This window comes from Clupea harengus, chromosome 14 (assembly GCF_900700415.2).
Source record: "Clupea harengus chromosome 14, Ch_v2.0.2, whole genome shotgun sequence".
In the NCBI taxonomy this organism is placed as follows: domain Eukaryota; kingdom Metazoa; phylum Chordata; class Actinopteri; order Clupeiformes; family Clupeidae; genus Clupea; species Clupea harengus.
This window is the reverse complement of record NC_045165.1, coordinates 28,973,722-28,999,932: the sequence shown is the minus strand read 5'-3', so window position 1 is coordinate 28,999,932 and position 26,211 is coordinate 28,973,722. Positions and strand designations below refer to the sequence as shown.

Below are 26,211 nucleotides of genomic sequence, written 5' to 3'. Positions count from 1 at the left end.
GTGTGTGTTTGAGCTCAGTGTGTTCTCTGCGTCATTAGACATCTATCATAAATTGCCAGGAATCATCACTATTGATGATACTCCAACTATTGATGATACCTGGTGATTCCCCTGACTCCGTGTGCCCTGCGTAAGGTGGGCGCGGTGATTAACGCCCTGTCCTGTCAGACTGGTGATTCCCCTGACTCCGTGTGCCCTGCGTAAGGTGGGCGCGGTGATTAACGCCCTGTCCTGTCAGACTGGTGATTCCCCTGACTCCGTGTGCCCTGCGTAAGGTGGGCGCTGTGATTAACGCCCTGTCCTGTCAGACTGGTGATTCCCCTGACTCCGTGTGCCCTGCGTAAGGTGGGCGCGGTGATTAACGCCCTGTCCTGTCAGACCTAGGATACTTAGACTGGGACTGAGACTTTCTCTGTTCTATTTAGGGAAGCGGGTGACTCTATGTGAAGCCATGCTCTCTCTCCCTTGATGCTCATTAGTGTAAATAAAACCGTGTTCCTGTTTTCTACCACTGCCTTACTGAGTCTCCATGTATCTGTGGTACAATATTACCATCAGTGTTCAGACTATCACCTATTCTACCTCTATTTGTGTCAGTGTGTGTGTATATAGTATGTGAGTGAGTTTCTTGGAGACTTTTTCCTTTGGGCTTCATTCTGATCCTTTTCAGCACATTTCTGCTAACAAAACGGGGGGAACATGCACATACCGCCATATTTAGTGTTTGGAATCTTGTGGGTCAGGGGGGAGTGAGGGACCGGGAGCTACTGAAGAGAGAGGGAATGGGAGGGGGTAATGTCAACAGCACAGTCAGCTGAAACTTAGATACAGACGCACCAAAGGAAGTAGCAGCAGGGCAGGCTGACAGAGATCTTTTAGCTGATATCTTTTAGCTGATCTGTTTGCTGTATTCTGACAGAGTGTTTCTCCTGCAAAAGAGCAACATGCATCAAGACGTATAAACAAGCGAATAAGACAGGACTGAAGGGAGAAAGGACCCAAAAGCAGGGAATATATCTGTCACATGGAACTGGTAGGTTGCAGCTCATTTCTAGACCATCGGAAGAGTGTTAAATACATGACTGTGAAGAAAGACCTTGGAATGCACTGTTGATTCTGGACATGATCCCTTTTCATTAATGTTGGACAATCAGAGCGCCTAGGAAACCAGATGTGTCCATCATGGTCACATGTTAGTGATGCATACCACATAGAGCTGCCGATATGTATATTCATATTTAAGAATGCAATCAGAATGTTCAACAGTGGCATGGGAGTCCCAGCAGAGCAAAGGGGTGTCATACCTTGATAACCAGTGGGGAGAAATATTCTGGTCTGATATCCTGTCAAAATGGTTCATGGAACACAGACACTAGTAGGAATATATGAACTGTCTTTTTAATTACTAGTTTATATTCTGATCAAATGTGAATGTTCTAGCTCTTCAGATGAGCATTAATGTTACACCAGGTTTGGAGGCAGTGCTGGCCTGTCCATCACCTCATGTAAATATAGTGCTTTAAACACATTTTTTTGGGTCACATAAACACTCATGTATATTAATGACCAATACAGTTGATTCCTACAAATATGAAAAGCAAACAAAACAGGAAAATTATTTAAAGATGAGGTCTGAAGGATTTAGGGGGATATGTTAGCATAAATGGAATATAGTATTCATCATTATGTTTGTATTAGTGTATAATCGCCTGCAACTACAAATTGTTGTGTTTCTGTTAGCTTAGAATGAGCTCTTCATATCTACGTAGTCATCTTCCAGAGGACGCCATGTTTCTACACCAGCCCAGAACAACACTGGCTCCAGGCAGGGTCTTTTGCGTCTTAAGTTGGTGATGGTGGTGGTTGGATGATTAAAATAGCAGAAAGAAGAGGAATCAGTGGTGCTGGTGCTGGCAAACCATTTTGTGTTGTAAGAAGTTTGAGAGCCCACATTTTGACAGTTGGAGGACCATACTTATTATTAAGCAAAGGGGAAAGCAAGGAAGTATGAATCTTTGTTGTCAGAAAAAAAGCGAAAACGTGAAGCAAAATGAAATTGGGACTGGCGACGGCAGAAAACAAGGATAAACATTGGACTTTCCCAGATGGAATGTTTTCCGCGTGATGTGGAATTTGTTTATTTTCTGCTGCACAGGCTACTGCAGTGACTGCTATGACAACAGGCATGATGTACTCCAAGGGAGAATAAATAGCATACTGTATTTAGTTCATAACTGACAAACAACTTTCAATAGCATATTTTACTGAAGGACTACATTTATGTAATTAAACATAGGTAGGCCACCCTTCTTGCATACAGTTTATAACAATAATTACATTTTATTCCTGACACATCTGTGAATAAAGTTATAGAACTTAGAGAAAAGGAAAGCAATAACTTTGTCAGAGTTCAAAAGTGTCAAAATGATTGAACACTTGAACAGAAATTATAGAAACTATAGAAACTAAACATTTACCCAATGTTCCATATGAGTCGATTTAAGTTGTGCTAGTTCTAATGGGGAAAAGCAACGGATACTGTGACAAAGTTACTGAAAGATGCACTCTGAATGTGAATAAATAGGTTACTGTATTGAGATAACAATTAAGTGTGAGGATGCAATTAAAAAAGTCTTTGAAAGGAAGACACTAAAGTATGCTGAACCTGAAGCTAATTTGAGTTAGTTTGGCAAGCATACAGTAGAAAATAGGCAGATTAAAAGACCAGTAGAAAATAGTGTTCAGAGTTAGTAGTCTAATAGTTGTGCAGCTAAAGCTGTTACATAACTTCTGATGGATTTAGATTTTGAGGCTGGTCTCTGTACCGTGGGATGTGTGCCTTAATCCATTGAGGGTATGGAGGGATGTGGGTCAGTTATAACACACATCATTGTTGAGCCTTCTGGTGGTGTTGTGGGCCTTTTTCAATGAATTGTCCATTAGGGTAGTGCATTAACATGGATGCAAAATTGTCACCTTTTAGTTACCAACTTGATTTGTGTACATTTGTGGAGAAAATGTATTTGGGGGCTGTGTTCAATGCAAGGCAGTTCAATAAAGAGCACGTTTGATGGAGCTAGTTATCCTATCTTGTCCTATTTCAAAATCCATTCTGTTTGGAGGCTTCGCTCTTAGAGTCTTCAGTTGTGATTTTGTGTCTCATGCGTGACCACGACCTCAGCTGAAGAACAAGAGAGAAGATATAAGATGTGTTTATTACTAGCTCTAGCACTAGCTCTATATAACTAACTCTTTAGAAATGATTTACAATATTTGAGGAATTACTCTAGCTTTGATTGATCAACATAGTTTATTTATTAACTTACTTAACTCACATAAAATATAGGCTAGGCTATTGTTGGCTATTATTAGCAATCTGACTCAGCAATTAGCAATCTCACTAGCACTCTGTTTTCCCAACATAACGTGGTGGACATTTTTTTTAAATGATTTGCTGGTTGGTGAATGCTGGCTGTTTTGACCCATCTTTACACTGCCAGGTTAAAGCTATTCTGAACCAGCACGGATTTCTGTGCAAAGCACCTTTAAGTTGGTCCTCTGTCTGATTCACCGGCAGCTATAGCATAAACTTCATTGAAGTTATCAGATCTTTCTGTGACTGATCCTATCCACTATTTTCGTTCATACAGACAGGCTATTTCCCTGGAATACACTAGCTCACACTCATGATGACACAGTTTATAAATTCTGCTCGAGATGGGATCAAATTGTTTAAAACTTGAGCAATGAAAACTGTATTATTACCAGATATTCTGATGATTTCCAGGCCTTGGTAAAAGGTGGAACACAGTCCTGGTTCTGAAAATGGGAAACAAACATTATGGCACAGATTGAGCCATATAAACCATTCCAGCCAATCAACACATTGCTTCAGGAGCACAGAAAGAAGTGGTTTCATTTGATTGGCTGTTGAGCTCAAATATCAACCGATCACCAGAAATGCGGACTACATCTTCAACAGTTGTGCATGTGTGTGATCAAGACTGCATCTTCAGCAGATGTGCATGTGTGTGATGAAGACTACATCTTCAACAGATGTGCATGTGTGTGATCAAGACTACATCTTCAACAGTTGTGCATGTGTGTGATCAAGACTGCATCTTCAGCAGATGTCCATGTGTGTGATCAAGACTACATCTTCAGCAGTTGTGCATGTGTGTGATCAAGACTACATCTTCAACAGTTGTGCATGTGTGTGATTTTGTTTTTGTTTTCTGTTCATTTGGAAACCTTTCAGTATAGCAGGCTAGATTGTTGTGGTTGGTTCTGCAGCATTTAGGCTTGTTAGGTTTTTTTTAAGGCATGGGGTAGGCCTACTATCTGTTACCACAGTGATGTAATCCCTTTTCCCCTATCAGATGTACAGAGAAATGTTCTGAGAGTAAAGCCTCTTGGTCAAAAAGCTACAGCCCCTCAACTGGCAGAATGACTGAAATGTGGCGACCCTCTCGACCAACTCACTGGCCCTGTTAGAAGCCCTCTTATTGGACATGTGGCCACCCTCTCAACCAACTCACTGGCTCTGTTAGAAGCCCTCTTATTGGACTGGCACTTGTTGTTTACATGTTATGGAACAGGTTTCAAAGTCACAGATAGGTGCTGATACTTCATACTCATTTGGGCCATGAAGATAACCCAGAACACATCTGGTGGTTGTTGGAATGGGAGCAATGACTGGTAACAATAAAGCTTTCTCATTTTCTCCTCAGTGGCTTCTGTGATTGTGTTCACACTTCAGCTCGGTTTGTTAATAGAGGTGGAATTTCTATGGACAAGGGGATGGTTTTGATTGGATTAGAGTTTAAATTCAAAGTATAGGAAATATTATATCTGAAAATGTGTGCTTGAAACTGCTTGACTTCAGGGTAAATGTAACCAATGCAAAGACAATGAAACTAATTAGGTTCTATTTGAGGTCAGTGTATGTTTGACTGAATTGGACAGTAGGCTGAATTGGTTATTATAAGAAGCTTGGAACTTGGCCATTGTTGGAATGTTGATAGTTTTGCAGTTTATAATGCTTACTGTAAGCCAAATTTAGTATATTGCAGAAGTGCTTTAAAAATGCTATTTTGAAGCCAGTCACACCAGAGGTTGGTCCATTCTGTTGAGTATGGCATTGCAGATATGTACCCCTGTGTCTCAGCATTTACATACTTTAAGCTTCAGCTGTTGGCCCTTGACCCCATATGGATTTGGTTCATTTAAGCAGTGCATCAAACAGCACATTCTATTGGGTAACAGACCATTGAAACACTTCGTTTTGTGAGAGCATCAGTACTGAAAAACTGGCTTTTTTTTTGTATTATTGAATTCCAAAACTAAATAAACTATTGATCACCATTAGAATGTATTATTGCAATATTGATCACTGTTGACTATTGATGAAAATGAATCCCTTAACCAGCTGCCAAAGCCCTTTCTTCAGTCACTTGGGGTCATATTCTCATTTATATCAATCCTTTTTTGGGCTTCCAGTTACACACATTTGAGGTATGCATTCCCAGTGTTCTGATCATGACCACCATACTTCACTTCAGAATAAATGTAGGCTCATGAAAGAGGTGTGACATTTAAAATAGTTGAAAAATGGTTTCACCCTTTTTTTTTTGTCTGTCGGGAAAATGTGGAATGTGGACTTATGCAGTTACCATGTGCATGTCATTTAAATCCATTCAAACCTTTAGTGAAAGCAAGGGGAGAACTGTTTTATGAATAGCCTCAAGTTAAAGCATTTATTTCTGTGTATCACATCGCCGCATCACATGGCCTCTTGGCTCTGTGGATGGGGACTCGATGAAGGTGTGCAGAGTGGTGTGTGAGCTTCTCCATTCTCCCTGCCATTTCTGCTCCACCCAAGAGGTGGAGGGTGGACCTTGCCTGCGGAGAGCTGCAGCTTTGGTAGCAAAGTGCTGCCTTGGTATGTGCTGGGAGATGGTATCGTCCTGGACGGGAGGAACCAGGCTATCCTCCTTGACTGCCAGCTTTAGGACCTGGTAGTCGCGCCGGATGCTAGCGTGGGTATCACATAAACACCCAACACTCAAGTAAATGAACCAAGCAACATATGTGCTAGGCCTTTTTATAAAAAGGTGTTGAGATTTATGGGAGGAAAAGGTAGGCCTACATCAAAATAAATATTCCAATGTTTTAAGATTATATATATGAGCGTAAACTTATATTCCGTAGCCTATAATTAAACACTTAACAGTAATCAAGTAATCAAACACATTGCCACAGATGACTAAAATATGTACACTAGCCATTCTCGGAAATGACACAGATGCAAGAACAGGCAGAGCACTAATTATTACGATGAGGACTGACAAAGGGTAAAAGAAGGCCGCCCTGTTGTGCAGTAACTATGTAGGCGAACCTTACACAAGCTCCATGAGGTGACTTTCTAACTTTGACAAAAAAAAACAGAAGAACAAATTGCAACCTCTAATTCCAGGTGAACATAACTTTTGTGTCAATAGTCTACTTAGGCTCAGACAATGAAGCCACTAAATGCTAAACTGTCGTCCAACCATGCTAATGCTAGCTTGTCCGCTACAGAGGTGGAGCATAAGCTGTTCGCTGGCATGATGACCAAGGCCCTTGTCTCTCTCAAACTCGACATATCTGCACCAAGACAGAGATGGTCGCTGGGTGAGTACAGGCAGACATTGCTGCAGTCAGAGAAGAGCTAACTTTTTTGGTAAACACCCTACAGAAATTTGTAGATGAACAAGATATTTTATCATATTTTTTCAGAAATGACAAATACAAATTTGGGATAACAAACTATTTTTCCCATTTTTCTGCTTTATTCAGAAGATCAGAAAATTGAAGTTAGGACTCCAATTTTTCAACAATGTAGTGATATTGTATCCCATTCCAATGTAGTGATATTGTATCCCATTCCAATTTCCGCCTAGATGACGAGGAAGTGCTGCCTGATAGGCTAGGTGTTGTGGGATGGTGTCTGGACACTGTAGCATATGAGAAGTAGAAGGCATCATTTATTTGTACATAAACAACAACATCTTAAATTTGTGATAGCTTCAAGTATATATGGGCCTGTGTACAGGAAGAGGATGACCAATGTGTTGAGAGTGGCAGCGTTCTGGTTTGGTGAAAAACAAAATACTATGGCAGGTGTCTGCCCTGTCAAGTCGTAAATCCGTCTACAGAAAGGTAAGTTAGTCTAAGGATGTTTTGGATGTGCCTGCCATCAGATGAGATCCACTGTAGGCCAACAATAGTTGTTTGTCTAGATATGGTGTATGGTGCAATCATAGCCTGGTTTGTTTCTGGACACCAACAAATATAAAAAGATTATTAATGTTCTAGTTCAGTAAATAGCCTAATTTATGCCAAGCCTCGCCTACTTCTCATAACTGTCCAACACCAATTTTCTTTTTCATTCAATTTTCAGATCTTCCACCTAGAACAGAAAATGGGTAAAAAAAACAGTTTATTATCTCAAAAATCGAAACGTGGAAATATATGCTGTTTTTTTTTATTGTCACTATGATTTTTATTTTGTCTTCTTTTTTGTATACATAATTGCACGCATATTATTGAAGATAATAATGATACTATGTATTTACTATCTAAAACTAAAAACATTTTAAAAAGTCGTGGTTAGAAGGCTGGAAAGGCTGAAAAGCATGTAGCTGCATGCTTTTTTTTTTTTTACTTATGTGCATGGAGACACATGCCAATGATGATTTGTCTTCTCTATTTAAAGCCTTCAGTAATGTAATACGTACACAGTGGGATCCCATGCAGATGTGATGCTAGATATCTGGTGTCCCTCTGGGCCACTGTGGTTTAGGGTGGGGGGTTGGAATGCAGGGCATCCCCCCCTTTGATGATGGGTGGTATTAATAGCACTCATTTCATGTTCGCTTGGGCCATCTGTGGCTTTCTGAGTGTGCTTGTGCCCCATGCCTAACAAAAGTAGGTCAGTCATACAGTGCATTCAGCTCAGTAATAGTGATATGAAGACTTTTAAAGACATTTAAAACTTAAATCTTGGCAACTTGGTTCTTGGCAGACAAATGATTTACGCCCCGTGTCTCTGGCGTTGATAAACATGGGCTTTTTTGTGTGATTTCTTAAGCAATCACATATTGTTCTTCGTAAGTGTTATTATGATTGTTATAACTATATAAAAATAATAATAACAATATTGTATCTGCATGACACAATCACAACTATTAAGTTGTATCTTCTTCTTCTATATTATTATTCCACAAAAGTTTGGGCAACACTTCTGCTCCTGGCGCTTTTGAGATGTCGACACGGCTCCAACACGTGCTCCTCCTCTTCCGCTACGTGGCCAAGATGGCGCCCATTTAGGGCGAGAAGTGTCCATCGTTTCACACTGCATTTTTTTACTGTTTGCAGTGCGCAATCCGGGTACTTTCAGTGCCCTGAATTCTACTGGTTCTGTCAGTGTGAACACCCTACGCCCTGAAAGTCAGTGTTTGAAGTGCGCAAGTACGCGGTTTGAGACATAGCGTGTGTTTAAAGCTCGAATAGCCTGCTAATTGTTCATTGCAATAAATTAGCTTTAACAATCATGCAGTAATTTGATGTTAATTAAACATCCATAGATGTGTTTTAATTTGAGCCAGGTGAGTTTTGCACTGAAATATGTTAAAATTAGATCCATAAATCATTACACACACTGTTCACAATCCAACAATTTCGACAGTGTAAACAAGCATCATGTTTGTACCACAGGGCAAGCTCATTTTTGGGTTAAATTCTAACCATAAGTTTGTAATTGGTAGTACCCTGATAGTTGTGCAAATCGAAATCAAAATCCTACAAAATCAACTGTCTCTGTATCTGTATTCGGATGACCGGTCGTGGTTTATACCAGAAGTGGCGCTAAATGTTGTGATGTTTTATTTTCTAACCTAAAAAAAAGGTTAGCCAATTGTCCATTGGCAATGCAATTGCTGTGCCATCAAAATATCAAATCGATTTAATATTGTCATATTATTAATTATGAAATATATTTCCACATCCCCATACTCTACCAGCATCTCTCTCTTTTTTTTTAACTAAACTAAGTTTTTGAACTGTCTGAACCCTTATCCCTCTTTTAACTGGGGGACAATGAAATACTTTTTTTGTAAATCGAAATATAATTGCATTGGAAATAACACCTATTTACAGTAAAGACAAGTCAAAAAATATCCCTCATTTGAAGGGAATAGTGTTAAATTCCAATGAGGCAGCATTTCTGGTTCTTGATGTGTTAACGTTAATGCAGTTCGCACTGCGTGAAAAGAGGTGCATCCACACTCCTGTGTACTCCCAGATACTCCACAGATGACTGGGTGAATCTAGGAGTTTGCTGTCCTGTAACACAATCCCAGATTCTCCTGGATATGCAAGGTAACATTTGCATTTCAGACATTTGGGCCACCAGGTATTCTCCTCTAAACCCCAACCCCATTGGTCTTGCATGTGTCCTCAGAAAGGATTAGTTGTTCATTATTATTATTATTATTATTATTAGTAGTAGTAGTAGTAGTAGTACTAGTAGTAGTAGTATTTATTATTATTATTGCTGTTGATGTTGTGGTTTTGGTCTGACAAAGATAAATAAATGACACAAATGCTTTTCTTAGAAATGAATGAAATACAGTTAAATAGCAATTATTAGACATATAAATGAGCAATATACATCAATGTACAATAACACATGACATATGATATAATGTAATACAATATAATGTTATATAACATAGCAAAGTCCACATATCTATCCACATTATAAACTGATTCACAAGGTACCTCTGATCTGCCTCCAGTATGTTCTGTACCTCCCCACACAGTGTAGACGATTCTGTACTATGGGCTGGAGGCCAGACGATCTACATTGGCCTTCAATCCAAGATGGTCCTCCTCATTCAACATCAGATCTGTTGTTGCTGGCCTCCATTGGACAGCTTCTTCCTTTGATTGTAGAATACCAACTCTGGCCCAATGTATATGCAGAACACGGGCAAAGAGAAATTAGACCACGGAAAAACATCAAATGGCGTAAAAGCCTAAGAATGATCATAATGCTTTCATAGTAGGTCTTGAGAGATTCAGAAAAAACATTTGCTTTATTATGTAACCTGAAACAGTACATTGTACAAATATGTATGTGTAGCAGAAAGGGTTCATTTGACATCATGGCGCCGCTTGTTTACTTCTGCCTGCCCCGTCTATTCTGTAAGCAGATGATTGGCACCCTTTTAGTCTGTCAAGCCCTGTCAAGTCTGGCACCCTTTTAGTCTGTCAAGCCCACAAGGAGGTGTCATCTGGGCATGCGTCGGTCTGTCTCTCTGTGTGCTTGTGAAGGCTCGCGGTACCTGTTTGCTGCCAACTCAAGTCCACCAGGTTGCTCATCTGTGGCTTATCCTATAATAAGTCCTTGTTCCCAGCTGTTTGAAGCTCCAGAGGTACTGCCCTCTCTGCCAAATTATCTGTCCCTACTGGTAAGCCCCAGTCCAGTTTCTGTGTCTGTACTATTGTCTGTGTTGCCCCTTGTCTGCTCTCTCCTGTTGCAAACTCTTGTATTGTATTTTATCTGGTGATTTATTTAATAAAACATATATATATATATATTTGTATTTATGGAAACCACGTCTCTGCCTCCTCAGTAACGAACCTGCGTGCCCTTATTGGGCTAGTTTGATTGTATCCTAACTATTTCCCTGGGTGAAACTCCCAAGTTGGTGACGTTGTGGGTGCCCTTCCTAGTCCTAGCTCTCTACCTCTACGTTGTCATGCCACATATGGTCTAAGTATAGGACATTAGACATATTGACCAACATGGATGGAGTTGAAACTCACCTTTTATAGCTTCAGCATCCACACTCACGAAAGCCATCAACGCGCCCTTCGGTAGCCCAGTGTTGTTACAGCTTTCTTGTGTGGGGAAGATACACTGGGGAGAAGAAAGGAAGATTGATTAGAAGTTCATTTAGATTTAGAATTCAGGTTACTGTTAGGAAACAATCATGACGATATGCCTACAAATGACATTAGCCTAGAATACCTTGTCAGTAAATCCTATTTGTTTGTGTCGTTTCAATGTCTCCTCAAGGGTTCCTGTAAAAAGTACATTTGGCAGGTAAAGGTAAAGCAAACACACAGGAATGTGTGGCAGTCAGGCAAAAAAACAAAACAGAAATAAACTTACCACCATAGAGTTTCCAGAAATAAACTTACCACAATAGAGTTTCCAGAAATAAACTTACCACAATAGTTTCCAGAAATAAACTTACCACCATAGAGTTTCCAGAAATAAACTTACCACAATAGAGTTTCCAGAAATAAACTTACCACAATAGAGTTTCCAGAAATAAACTTACCACCATAGAGTTTCCAGAAATAAACTTACCACAATAGTTTCCAGAAATAAACTTACCACCATAGAGTTTCCAGAAATAAACTTACCACAATAGAGTTTCCAGAAATAAACTTACCACCATAGAGTTTCCAGAAATAAACTTACCACCATAGAGTTTCCAGCTCTTTTAATCCCCTTTGGAGCAGACACCTCCTGCACCTCTGAGTTCTCTCATGTCCGATTCAACCCCATCCAATCACCATAATATGCTGTTCAGTTATATTCACACATTTAGCAGGGCTACCAGCTGTTTGTTTTCATTCTGACTCAATAACCGAATGTTCCCGGCGTGTGTGTACGAGTAGCGCCCCCACTCTGCGTTTGAAAACGGTTCTGTGAGCCATCGTCAAAATAAACCGCTAGAAGAATATATACCTACAATATGCAGCAGGGTATGTATGATGGAGGTCTACAGTTAATTTCAAATCCTTCTACATACTGGGTATTCTCCTCCCTCAAATCTTATTTCTGGCTGCTGTGGCACTTAATGGTAGGCTATTGGTTACTTTCACACTACGGAGAGTAGGAAGTCATCAGATTTTGTGACTCGAATGAATCCACAAAATATGCAATAGGGCACTTTATTAATGTGCATGTGCATATTATTTTCACCATCCCATAAGGAGTAACGAAGTAAGGAATTTATGCCACCAACCGAAGTCTTCAGTTACCTTTTCACTATATTCTACATAAATACATTTCATAAGACATTACACAGCAGGAAAGAAATAGCCACTGAAACAGTGCTTGAACTAATGAATACTAATGAATTGTCTTAAAGATGAGTCTGCAATTCTAATCCAATGTACTTGATGTCAGATTCTAAGAATAGATCCTCTGGCCTTAGCTGTCCATTCTGTGTGTGTGTGTGTGTGTGTGTGTGTGTGTGTGGCTCTGTAAATGGGAAACTATGGACAAAATGGTTAAGGCCAAGGCGTACACAATTCCAGCCAATCAACACATTGCTCAGGAGCACAGAAGAGAAGGGTGTGTTATGACTGGCTGCTGAGCTCAAATACAACTCAAATAGCAACTAGACTCTATTAAGAGATGGGTCTTAAATGTGATTCTGTCCTCATAAAGGTACACGTGCACCATATTGACCTTTCAGGTCACTCCATGGTCTGCCATGTATTTTCTCATCTGCATCTTGCTTAAACATAAGCTCTCCCATTGGTGTGTGTGTGTGTGTGTGTGTGTGTGTGTGTGTGTGTGTGTGTGTGTGACGGCAGACTCGTTAGGTTACCGTCACATAATGAGGGACAAGACACAAGACAGTTTAAATTCAATAATACGAATTTATTTATACCAATGTCAACAATCAACCAAATAGGGGTATGAAAAAGGTAATGTTCAATGTCGTGCATGAATGGGTGAATGAATGTATCAATTTGTTAGGTAAATGAATAAGAAAGTGAGAGACAGAAGTCAAAGCGCCCGTGTGAGAGAGAGAGAATATCAATATAGTGCCTACAAGTACCGAAAAGAAGTGCCTAATGAGAGAGAGAGAGAGAAACCCTTTTATAGCCCCACCCTAAATACAGGTGCAGACAATAAAGCATTTAGGCTCAGGTTCGTCCTTCCCGTGCACTGGCAGGGCGAAGCCTGAAGGGGGGCACAGGTGGGCGTCACACCTCCCTCACTAAGAGGTTTGCTGTAGGTAAACCTCAAACAAACAAACAAAAAGAAAGACCTCCTGTGCCACATCAACCTAAATCCTGGGGCCCCCTAGGACTAGGGAAACGTGACACAGACGGTACACATATAGTAGGTATCTATACTACAGTGTATGATACTAACCACAGTGAAGATAGACTAAACTATTCTTAGACTCTGGACAACGTATCTGCCACAATGTTGTCCTTGCCTCTGATATGTTGAATCTTCAAAGGGTATTCCTGAAGAATTAAGCTCCAACGCATAATGCGTTGATTCTGGTTTCGCATACGATCAATAAAGACCAATGGGTTGTGGTCAGTGAAAAGGTCTATTGGACTCGGAGAGGAGCCCAAGTAGACCTCAAAATGCTGTACTGCAAGGATTAAAGCTAGCGCTTCTCTCTCCACTGTGGAGTAGACTTGCTGATGGCGATTAAACTTCCTTGAAAAGTATGCTACTGGGTGCTCTACTCCATCTAATCCTAACTGTAACAGAACTGCTCCAGCACCACTCTCACTGGCATCAACAGCAACACTGAAAGGACGGTCAAAGTCTGGAGCCGATAGCACAGGGGAAGAAGCAAGCAACAACTTAGAATTGTCAAATGCTTCTTGACAACTAGGAGACCATTGAAATTGAACCTTAGGACTGAGGAGGTTCACAAATCTGGCTGAGCCAACACGGTCTATGCAGTCATCACATCGGGGTAATGGATAACAGTCTGTCTTTGTAACTGAATTCAGTCGACGATAGTCAGTGCAAAAACGAAAGGTTCCATCTGGTTTGTTCACTAACAAACAGGGGGAGCTCCATGCACTAAAACTAGGTTCAGCAAGATCATGGGCTAACAGATAGTCTACTTCTTTCTGCAACAATTCCTTCTTCCTAGGATTGACACGATAGGCGTGTTGTTGTTGCGTGTTGGTAAAGCTCCACCAACGTCAATATCATGTTCAATCACAGATGTACGTGTAGGAACATCAGGAAACAGAGCAGGAAAAAACTCAATCAAACCAATGATATCTGTTTTCTCCATATCATTCAAATGGGAAAGATGTAAAGGTAACTCTGCTAGGAACTCAGAATTTCGCAGACGACCTTCCACGATCGCCTGTGATGGACCTCTCACGCCCTCACTGGAATCCTCACTGACAAAATCAAGACTTTCAGAACCGTTACCCACCGAAGAGACCACATAGTCTGGATCACTAGAGCCCCCTAGTTGCGTGGTGGCAATTAATCCAACAGGTGCAGCTGGTAAAGGAGAAAAATAAGGTTTCAAAAGATTAATATGACAGACCTGGACCTTTTTCCGCCGATTTGGCGTACTAATGACATAATTGTGATCATTGAAACATTTCACAATTTTGTACAGGCCACCGAATTTAGCCTGAAAGGGACTATTCAGAATAGGCAACAAAGCTAAAACTTTATCCCCAAGTTTAAAACTACGTTGCTTCGCCCTGCGGTTGTAAAGATGTTGCATCTTAGACTGAGCTTTACCCAGCTTACGTCTAGCAGCAGCTCTAGCTTCGTACAAACGGTAGCGAAATCCGCTAACATAATCCAACACATTAACAGGTGTCTCAGCAGTACACCACTCATCAGCTAAGACAGCGGTTGGCCCGCTCACAGCATGTCCAAATACCAGTTCATTAGGGCTAAAGCCCGTGCTCTCCTGAACAACCTCCCTAATTGCTAAGAGAAGCCAAGGGAGACCCTCCTCCCAATCAGACCCAAGTTCTACACAGTAGGACCGTAACAGAGACTTGAGCGTCTGATGGAAACGTTCGAGGGCACCCTGACTTTGGGGATGGTAAGCACTTGAGATGTTATGTTTGGCTTTAAGCTGACGTAATGCCCTAGCAAACTGTTTTGACATGAAATTAGACCCTCGGTCACTTTGAAGCACTTTTGGAATACCAAAAGTTGACATGAAATTGGTAAGAGCCTTCAACACCGACTTAGTCGTAATGGACCTAAGTGGATATGCTATAGGATAGCGCGTAGATTGACACATCACCGTTAGTAGATACAAATGTCCAGCCTTAGAGCGAGGCAATGGACCCACACAATCCACTATGAGGTATTCAAAAGGATTGGACACTGCAGGAATGGGCTGCAATGGCGCGACAGGAATCTGTTGGTTAGGTTTGCCGGTTAACTGGCACACATGACATGTTTTCAGATAGGAGGAAACATCTCTCCTTAACCTAGGCCAACAAAACCGACGCACAATCCTGTCATAGGTCTTCCGCACCCCAGTGTGTCCCGCTACTTCGTTGTGAGCTAGGTCTAGCACCGCTTTCCTGAACTTACAAGGAACTACTACTTGTACAAAAGAATTGGTAAAATTCTCTTTCTGGAACACATACCTTCTACACAACAAGCCATCTTGTACAAAGTAGGAGGACTCATCCTCAGCATTTTCTTGAGATGCTACAACAAATAAAGGTTTAAGAGAAGAGTCAACCAATTGCTCTTTAATCAATTCTTCACGTGAAACCTTAAACAAGTCAGGCAAAGAACAGCGCTCAAGCTCATTGGAACTCAAAATTGTAACTTCTGAATCACCATTAATCACTCCCAAAGGAGGGGCTACTTTCACAGACTTACTCTCACCATCTGAGTCATCACCACCTCCAGTGGAGTCATCCAAGTTAGTATTGGTAGTCTCTAGCTCTCCTACAGGTGATTGTGAGGAATCACTAGATGAAACTAGATCAGGTTTAGTAAGGAAAGTGTCGTTTAGAGACACCAAATCAGAATCAAGACTAGGAAACACATCAGGATGCCGCCGAGCGCACTGATCAGGCTTTGGTGGTACCTCAGGCACCGAATCAGAGACAACAGGTGGCGAGACGGCCTCGGTGTTACCCCAAACCTTCCCCCCAGCTAAATCATTGCCTAAGATAAATGAGATACCTGGTACAGGGAGACCTTGACGAACTCCTACCACCACATCACCTTTGACCAGTTTTGAAGAGAGACAAACTCGATGCAACGGCACCTGGACAGGAGTCATTTCAAAACCCCTGACTAGAACATGTGTTCCGGTGTAAGTGCTGTCAGACAAAGGCAAAACACCAGACAGCATAAAAGACTGAGCTGCCCCAGTATCTCTTAGTATGCGTACTGGCACACTACAATGCCCATCAGGCAAAGACACAGAGCCTTTGGTGACAAAGGGAGTGTAATCTGCATCAACTTCACATGTATCTTGCTTAGAAGCAACCACATGTCCAACACTCAAGGTATCGTTTAAAGAAGACAGGGTGCTTCCACAGGAAGCCACCAGGCCAAAACTCTTGGACTTCCCTTTATCTTTCTCTTTCCTCTTACGAAGTTCTACGCAGTCATACTTCATATGGCCTACCTTTTTGCAATAGTTGCAAATGATTTCTGTGTTGTTATAAGGAGGACGGCTAGCATTAGCAGGGGGAGATGAGCGCGGAGCATCATTTCCACCTCCATACTGTTGCTGACTGTTAAGAAGTGGTCGTGTTCTGCTCTGATGGCTTACCCAGCCGCTACCAGGTACACGCTTATGCGTAAGCACAAACTTCAGCAAGAACAGCAGCCTCGTGCAACTTTTGCACTTCCTGTTCACACAGATGGACAGCCACAGCCTCAGGGAGACAGTTCATGAAATCCTCTATGAGGACAAGTTGTCGTAGGTCTTCCCTGGAATCTGCTTTCTGTGAACAGCACCACCTATCAAACAGATGCTCTTTCTCACGTGCAAATTCAACAAAAGTTTGCTGTTCTGACTTCCTGGTCTTCCTAAACTTTTGGCGATAAGCCTCAGGGACAAGCTCATAAGCTTGAAGGATGGCCGTTTTCAAATCCTCATAGTTCATAGCTTGTTCCAAACCTAGAGCAGAAAACACTTCCTGCGCCTTCCCTGTAAAAACACACTGAAGCAACAGAGGCCACACATTCTCGGGCCATTTAAGAGTGGTCGCCACTCTCTCAAAGTGAGAAAAATATTTCTCCACATCTTTCTCTATGAAGGGTGGTACAAGGCGGATATTCTTAGTGACATCAAAACCAGGTTGTTGATGGGCAGGAGAGGGGGGCTGAGATGGCAGTTGTTTAAGTTCAAGATCAAGCTTCTTTAATGTCAAAGCATGTTCTCGCTCATGCTCACGCTCCTCCATCTCCATACGCTTTAGCTGGAGCTCATGCTCGAGTTTGCGAACCTCTAAAGCCCTTTCTGATTCAATCTCTTTTTCTCTAAGAAACCTTGCCTCCCTCTCAGCCTTCAGTTTCTCAAATTGTAACTGATCTGAATCAGATTCCAAAACTCCTTTAAGTATAAGCTGGCTTTTTATAGACTTAAACAATGTTTCTTTCAAGCTTTTCTCTAAAGTAGTTAAGGCCAGTTCATAATGGTCAGCCACTGCACAGAGTTGCACCTTGGTTAAACTAGACAACCCTTCTTCAGACGGCTTGGCAATACAATCTTCAGGGGTTGCCATTTTAACTCAGTCAAACTCCCAAACCAGTACAACCTTAAGCCCAGTTCACTCAGAAGTATAGCTATGTGTGCTACCTATTCTGCCACAATAGGAATTTAAAGAAACACAAGCTATGCTACCATGCACAGCAACGGGCTACCAAGCGGACACAAAAACAAAATCTAAATTTGAGGCACAAAGAAAATTACAGACTAGGCCACTAGTTCTCTTTCACACATGTAAGCTACACACAATGGCAAACAGACTGTGATACACAAGCAGTGCACCAGTACCAATGAACTGGCAACTAATAACCAGAACCAAGTAGACACAAATCTACAAACAGATAACAGTTTACCAATATTTAGCTTAGCTAAACATCAAGAACGTTAAAGTTCAAACAAGCACTCACTAGCTCAGTTTACTGCTTCTCAAAGGGCAAAGTTACTGAGAACAAACGAGCCAACGGAGACACCTCCAAACAAAGCACAGTAACTTTCAAACTAAGCATTTTTCAGCTACAAGTTAACCAACTTGCACTGCAAACGCAGACAGCAGTAAACTAATTTACAGACTAACAAAAGAAAAGAACTCACCACATCCGCAAGCACGAACCAAAATACTCCCATGCAGGGGCGTCGTTAGGCCTATTTTAGGGGGGCTGAAGCCCCCCTAAAATGTTCTTCAGCCCCCCCAAATCATTTGGCATTATTGGCTTAAAAAAAATTTTAATAAAAAAAATTAAACTATTGTTTCTCACACGGACAAGTTAATTATAACTCTAACATGCTACTTATATGCGTGCGTTCTGGTTTGTATGTTTACTCCCCCTTCAAATTATACTCCAATAGCCTTTCATCATACTTTACGATATAAACCCCGGGCACTAGTACCGTCTCTCGTCAACGACAGCCAGTATTATATACAAGGAGTTCAAAGTAAATTATGCACGGAGTGAAATTGTAAGCACAAGAAGTTATAGAATGTGGCTATCTGTAGTTGTTAACGAGTGTTACCTGCTTTAGGTTTACTTGATATGAGGCAAATGAAAGCGAATATTGTAGTGGGCTATGTTAAAACTAAGCTAGCTTGCTACTTTGTTAGAAACTGTCACCAGTTAGCAAGAGTGTGAACGAGCGAATTCGAAATACAAGAAATAACTATCTCTCTATTCTTTGCATTGATATATCTCTCTAGTATTTCAAAACAATATTATCAGTCCCTATAGAATGTTGTTATTTATAATCAGTTAATGCTAGTGAAAACTAAATGTCATAGTGTCCCTCATAACGCTATTGTACCGGTATATCATCCAATTCATTGACCAGATGGATATAAGAACATTCTTTAGGAGAGGTGGTAGCTCCGCCCAGTCAGATGAGAGAGAGAAGCAGGAGATTGACAGGGCTGAAGGAGCCGGTGTGATGGAGGTTAGTGGTCTACAGGTCTAGAAGGAAATGAGTGGAGTTTTTTAAATTTTCTTCTACTGTGGTAGAAATGTATAGGCATTTGTTGTCAGGCCTAGGCTACTCCAAGGGTTAGCCTAAACTAGATTATTACATGATATTTTTATGCCAAGTCATAAAATTGGCTTCTGGATTTCGATCAGTTAATGTTTCAATGTTTGAACTTATCTTAAAGGGTCATGCAGAAGGAGAGGCTGAGGCAGAGAGTCAGAGAGAGGAAGAGACAGACCAAGCAGCTGCAGCAACTAATGATTTAGGTGAAAAAGACACAGGGCCCAGACAGGTTAAGCTGAAGAGCTACCCACAGGACAGTTTTGGTGCTCAGAACAGGTCATTTCACCACAGCTGGTATATTTGTGTTGTCAAATTTCACTATGACCCTGTCATTCTGTCTCTTGTGTTATACTGAATGCAAGCAAAACTACAGAGCAAAATCACACTCTTTCTGATTAAACCAATCTATGAACTGTCTGAAACAATGGATATCCGCGGCCCCAAATGGGCCTTAAAAAAAAAAATTGCAGCGCGCAAACATGCCACTCCCCTTGGGGCTAAGCCCCCGCTTTCTTTGAATCCTAGAAACGCCCCTGCTCCCATGCATCCAGGTGAAATCGTCCATTGATTGCCGGCGCTAATTGCCACTGAAAAGGTGTGTCTAATAAGGCAGTCCACTGGCGTCCTAAATATCTAACCAAATAAGCTAACTGTCCTAGCTAGCTCTTCTGAGACGTGCTGGCCTTGAGGCGACTGGATAACGCTGAACTCGCTACAGACAAGCTGCACGAAGCGTGCCCCTGACAGAGTTATTTAACAACAACTTCGGACCAGGATTGTCTCAAAATAACAAACTAAAACAATAAAGAGAAAACAATAACCAGTACTCCGAAGGAGAGGCAAGGCCCAGCTGGAGCACTCTTCCTTAGCCAGAGACTGCACGAAATTACGAATAGCCAATGCAAAACAGACGTTCTCACCTGAACTCACGAAAGTCTTTGATCCGGATATTTTTTAACAGGTTACGCGGACGAGCAACCCAAATTATGTAACGGGGCACAGGTGGGCGTCACAGTGTGTGTGTGTGTGTGTGTGTTATGCAAAATGTTTGCACATTATCCAAAAGAGGGAAACCACTGGCTCCTGCTCCCCAGTCTTGTTGTTGCCACCGAAGTGGAAGAGCGATCTCAACACAGCCAACTCTCTAAGTCATTATTCATTTAGGATATCTCAACACAGTCAACTCACTAAGTCATTTAGGAGATCTCAACACGGTCAACTCACTAAGTCATTTAGGAGATCAACACAGTCAACTCTCTAAGTCATTATTCATTTAGGAGATCTCAACACAGCCAACTCACTAAGTCATTTAGGAGATCTCAACACAGTCAACTCACTAAGTCATTTAGGAGATCTCAACACAGCCAACTCTCTAAGTCATTATTCATTTAGGAGATCTCAACACAGCCAACTCTCTAAGTCATTATTCATTTAGGAGATCTCAACACAGCCAACTCTCTCTGTCATTATTCATTTAGGAGATCTCAACACAGCCAACTCACTAAGTCATTATTCATTTAGGAGATCTCAACACAGCCAACTCTCTAAGTCATTATTCATTTAGGAGATCTCAACACAGCCAACTCTCTCTGTCATTACTCATTTAGGAGATCTCAACACAGCCAACTCACTAAGTCATTATTCATTTAGGAGATCTCAACACAGCCAACTCACTAAGTCATTATTCATTTAGGAGATCTCAACACAGCCAACTCTCTCTGTCATTATTCATTTAGTAGATCTCAACACAGCCAACTCACTAAGTCATTATTCATTTAGGAGATCTCAACACAGCCAACTCTCTCTGTCATTATTCATTTAGCCCAAAGTGCTTATTCACTCCATTGTAAGCCTAGCAACAGAGCAGCCTTTGTGGTGCTGAAGCAAAGGCTGCTCCAATGCAGTGGTTGAAGTGCCAGTCTCCTCTGTACCAGGCAGGAGGCTGCTAACAGACCAATACTCCTGCCTGGTTGCATTCCACCTTGCTGACACTCAACACAGTTGGACACTAGATGGCCTTCATCCTTAATTCACACATTTTTCTTTAAGTTATTGAACTTCACTTTTATTGTTCCATCTTTCCCACGGTCTGTTTGTGCTGCACATATGATTGGCTGAGAGGGCTTCTTATGAAATGCGGTCCCTAAATGAATCTTCACCGATTGTTAGGACTTTGGGGTTCTGTTGGAGAGGCAACATGTAAAGCCATGAGGCTCAATAAAGTTGATGGAAGGAATGAAAGTGGAAACCTACCATTACGGCAGATGGCCAGTCATCAGGAGATGGAATGACTAAACACTATTGACTGTTCACTATTCACTGCTGAGTCTCGTCAAGCAAACCATGATCATATCATTTCCTATTGTTTACTGTAATCAAACTGGTAATATTGGGCTGTTGGTGTTCCTAGGTCAGATTATGCCCATAGAGCTGAGTTACAATGTTGTGACATCCAAGTGATGACCCTGCCCCCTACTCTCATTTCAGACCATGCCCCCAAGATAGCAGACGTGTTCTTCATACTCCCCTGCCTGCCCTGGAGCGGAGCACCGTGGACACAATGCCTCTGTGGAAAAGCTCAAGGCCCACCCTGGGCTTCCTGTGCTGCCTTGGCAGCGGCGAGCCTCCAGAGATCAACCTGAAGGACAGCGCCCCCCTGCAGCTGCTGGAGTTCAGTGCCTCCATGCCCCCGGAGGAGGAGCTGCATGCACGCTTTTCTGAGCTGGTGGTGAGTTTTTTTATTCAGAAAATCTGTGCAAACCGTACAGTTTTTATGTTATATAATAATAGTTCTTTTTTTGTAATTTTGTTTTCAATGTTACTATGAGCTTATCTACAATACTGTCATAACATGCACACTACATACATACAGCATTACCATCAGTCAGCTGGGAGGTCCCAGTCAATTATCCACATGGCTGTGTAACACACCCTCAGACGCAGCTATACTATTTCTGAAACTGATAGCAGATTATGTGACGTTTTGTTTTGTGTACAATCTCAGGAGGGATGCAAATCCCATTTCATAGCATGATAAATGGCAGGAAATGGATAAAGGGAATTCAATTAAATTAAAAATGATAAACACACATAAAAGGACAACTACAATCTTCGATAACCTGTTGAAATTGACCTCCAATACAGAGGAGGTTCTTAGGAGATGCCAGCAGCAGCGATATCGGCTGAGGAAGCTCAATTCCTTTCACTGATTTGAATAACTGCTAGAGGGGAAACATTATTTTTAGAAATCTTCACACATAAATGAGCACAGCAGAACAAACTGCACTGGGATATAATGGCCGTGTGTATGATCTGGGATTATTCCCCTGATAGGGAGCATGATATCTGGGTCCATATGGATAATTTGACCACTGCTCTGTCCCTGGGCTGACCTGGCCCTACTATCCCAGAGTGCCAAGAATGATATGGTTGGATACACTTCAGTTTCTGCTTTGTCCTGGCATCCATCTGGGTAGGCTCAAGTAGGAGAGTTTACTCTGCTGGTTTATTGGACAGGAGGGTACACACTAACAAAAGTACACTTATTCTCTTTTTTGCAGTATGTCTCAGCATGTTTTTTTATTGAGGACACAGTTTGAGACTTTAGCTGGTGGTCTGTCATTGTGCCATCAAGATCACTGGCCAGGGTCTCTGTTCTGCCATCGCTCTTTTTCATGAAAGAATTGATACCACATGACCAGAGATTCGAAGGGATATAAAACATGGGTCTGTCTCAATCAGTAGATCAGCTTGAGCAAGAGTAGAAAGATTACCCTCATTCAGTTTCATAGATATTCAGTCACACTACCCCTGTGCATTGCTGTTTTACAGAAATGAGGGGGTCGCTAATTGACTGTCAATCCAAGAATGAATGGGCGGAGAAATAACATTGAAACAGAAGTAGCAAATCTATCCTGCTACACTAGCACTATGTCACATGTAAATGATATCAGATGCCACTCCTCGAGTTAAATAATAATAATAATAATTTATTTTATTTGTAATGCACCCTTCATTCAAAAGAATCTCAGAGTGCCAACATATTAAAAACTAACTATAATACTGCAATAAAATAAAAATGAATTAACATAAGCATAATAGAAAACTTTTTAACATTTTAACATACGATTTAACACAAGGCCAGAAATGCCTTCCTGAATAAAAATGTTTTTAGTCCAGCTTTAAAGGAGTCCAGCGTCTGCGTTGCCCTTAGGTGGTCAGGGAGGCTGTTCCATAAGCGTGGCGCTGCCGAGCAAAAGGCCCGGTCGCCCATGGTGCGGAGCTTTGTTTTGGGGACGCGGAGGAGCGAGCTGTTTGAAGACCTGAGGGTGCAGGTGGAGGTTTGGGGAGTAATTAATTCTTGCAGGTAGGGAGGTGCATGCCCATTTATGCATGTATGGGTGAGTATAAGGACTTTGTAGTCAATCCGGAAAGAGACAGGGAGCCAGTGTAGTGAGTGTAATATTGGTGTTATGTGCTCATATTTCCGGACCCTCATCAGGATCCTGGCAGCGCTGTTTTGGATGTATTGCAGCTTCTGGATGTTCTTGCCAGTGATCCCATAGAAAAGCGAATTACAATAGTCCAGTCTTGGTTAAGATAAAGGCGTGGACAAGCTTCTCTGCATCTGATAGGGTTAAAGTGGGGCGGAGTTTGGAGATGTTTCTTAGATGATAAAAGGAGGTTTTGCACAGGTGTTTTATATGGTCATTAAAGGTCAGGTGAGGGTCAATACAATTGTATTGTATAGAGTTAATACAATTGTAATGGGCCTTTGAACAGCGTAGCTCCTTGAACTGAACATAACATGTAATACAGAGAGCAGATAAGATCCAATAATGGCTGCAAGCAGTGGCAGCAATGCAATAGTTCTAGAACCTAACCTGTTCAAATGTTAGCCTCACAGACCATATGCTTGTCACTGATTCTTCCACATAACTCTCAGTGGTCTTTTTACTATGTTAGCTTACCATTTATTGTGTGAAATGCCCTGCTGGATGTCTTTCATTATATATTTTGTGTGCATGAATACTTCAGAGTTTCTGTGTATTCTGTGTCTACATACATACATACGTCCACATACAAATCTACCCTGATCTGTGTCTGTTTTTGGTTGTCTGTTTGTTTGGATATACAGTGGGGAAAATAAGTATTTGAACCCCTGCCGGTTTCGCAAGTTTGGCCACTTGCAAAGAAATGTGTGATCTATAATTGTAATAGTAGGTGTATTTTAACAGTGAGAAACAGAATATCAACAAAAAAATCCAGAAAACTGCATTTTATAACATTTATGACTTAATTTGCATTTGATGCAGAAAATAAGTATTTGAACCCCTAGCAAAACATGACTTAGTACTTGGTGGAATAACCCTTGTTGGCAAGCACAGACGTCAGACTTTTCTTGTAGTTGGTCACCAGGTTTACACACATCTCAGGAGGGATTTTGGTCCACTCCTCTTTGCAGATCCTCTCCAAATCCTTAAGGTTGCGTTTTCAATGGGAGGGAATGAGGTTCAAGCCCAATATTCCACATTACATGGCCCCATCCATAGTCCCCTCGATGCAGTGGAGTCGTCCTGGACCCTTGGCAGAGAAACAGCCCCAAAGCATAATGTTTCCACCTCCATGCTTGACGGTGGGGATGGTGTCATATTCAGCATTCTTCCCCCTCCAAACGCGGCAAGTCGAGTTGATGCCAAAGAGCTTGATTTTGGTCTCATCTGACCACATCCTGTCTCCCAATCCTCCTTAGAATCATTCAAGTGTTCATTGGCAAACTTCAGACATGTGCTTCCTTGAGCAGGGGGACCTTGCGAGTTCTGCAGTACTTCAAACCATTACGGCGTAGTGTGTTGCCAATGGTTTTCTTGGTGACTGTGGTCCCAGCTGCCTTGAGATCACTCACAACCTCCCCCTGTGTAGTTCTGGAGTTATTCTGCACCTTTTCGGATGATCACTGAGACCGCACGAGGGGATATCTTGCATGGAGCCCCAGACCTAGAGCGATTGACAGTTGTTTGGTGTTGCTTCCATTTACGAATAATCGCACCAGTAGTTGTCTGCTTCTCACCAAGCTGCTTGCCGATGGTTTTGTAACCCATTCCAGCCTTGTGCAGGTCTACAATCTTATCTCTGACGTCCTTGGTCAACTCTTTGGTCTTGCCCATGGTGGTGAGGTTGAAGATGTGAAGTATGATTCTTTGGACAGGTTTCTTTTATACACGTCACCAGTTGAGATCAGGTGTACCTTGTTAGGCCTAATGAGGACTAATCTGTGTGCTTCTTGGGCACATAACTGATCATTGGGAGCCAGAATTCTTGCTGTTTGCTTGGGGGTTCAAATACTTATTTTCTGCATCAAATACAAATAAAGTCATAAATGTTATAACATGCAGTTTTCTGGATTTGTTTGTTGATATTCTATTTCTCACTGTTAAAATACACCTACCATTACAATTATAGATCACACATTTCTTTGCAAGTGGCCAAACTTGCGCAATCGGCAGGGGTTCAAATACTTATTTTCCCCACTGTAAATGCCAGTATAATAGTGTGGAAGCAGGAGAGATCAAGTGGAGAAAGATGAGTGTACTGTTCGTGTTGTGTGTAAATGCAGGGCTGAGGTGGTGATGTCATCTTCAGGAGAGAGAGAGCAGGAAACCATTTCCTGTTTGTTCTTGGTTGATCTTATCATAATGTGGATAAGTGAGCCAAGAGCCTTTCTCGCTCATTGGAATGATGTTTTGATGGATTTAGGACAACTTTAATCCTGATAAAGGCGAGAATCTTAATCTTTTTAGTTTTTAAAGGGGCTATATGTAAGCCTGACTGGCCGTTGGCTAGCAAGCTAAATTATTTCATACATTAGCACACCCCTACCGCCTCTCCCTTTGCAGAAGTAAACCCAAAATGTGCCCATGGTGGAGGAGGCTGAAGGCTACATATAGCATGAAAACATTTATATGATTGAAACATATCTTGGCTACCACAGGTGTCTCCATTGACATCAATTAATATTTTACATTACATTACATTTACTTAGTTGAGACAAACAGACCCCTGTAGGTTGAAAGCATAACCATTGATGTTAACCGATGGGCTTGCTACTGAGCTACTTGTTGATACCAACTACAGGATAGCC

General features: G+C 41.6%; 1 protein-coding gene across 1 annotated transcript in view; it reads left to right on the top strand.

Moving 5' to 3' along the window:
• The first annotated feature begins 5,341 nt into the window (after positions 1–5,341).
• daam2 (dishevelled associated activator of morphogenesis 2) overlaps positions 5,342–26,211 on the top strand; it is a 73,209-nt gene continuing 52,339 nt past the window's right edge. The window contains exons 1-2 of the mRNA XM_031579821.2: positions 5,342–6,672; positions 21,558–21,798. Of these exons, the coding sequence (XP_031435681.1) occupies positions 6,662–6,672; positions 21,558–21,798 (252 nt within the window). The 5' untranslated portion in view covers positions 5,342–6,661. The remainder of the gene's footprint in view (positions 6,673–21,557; positions 21,799–26,211) is intronic.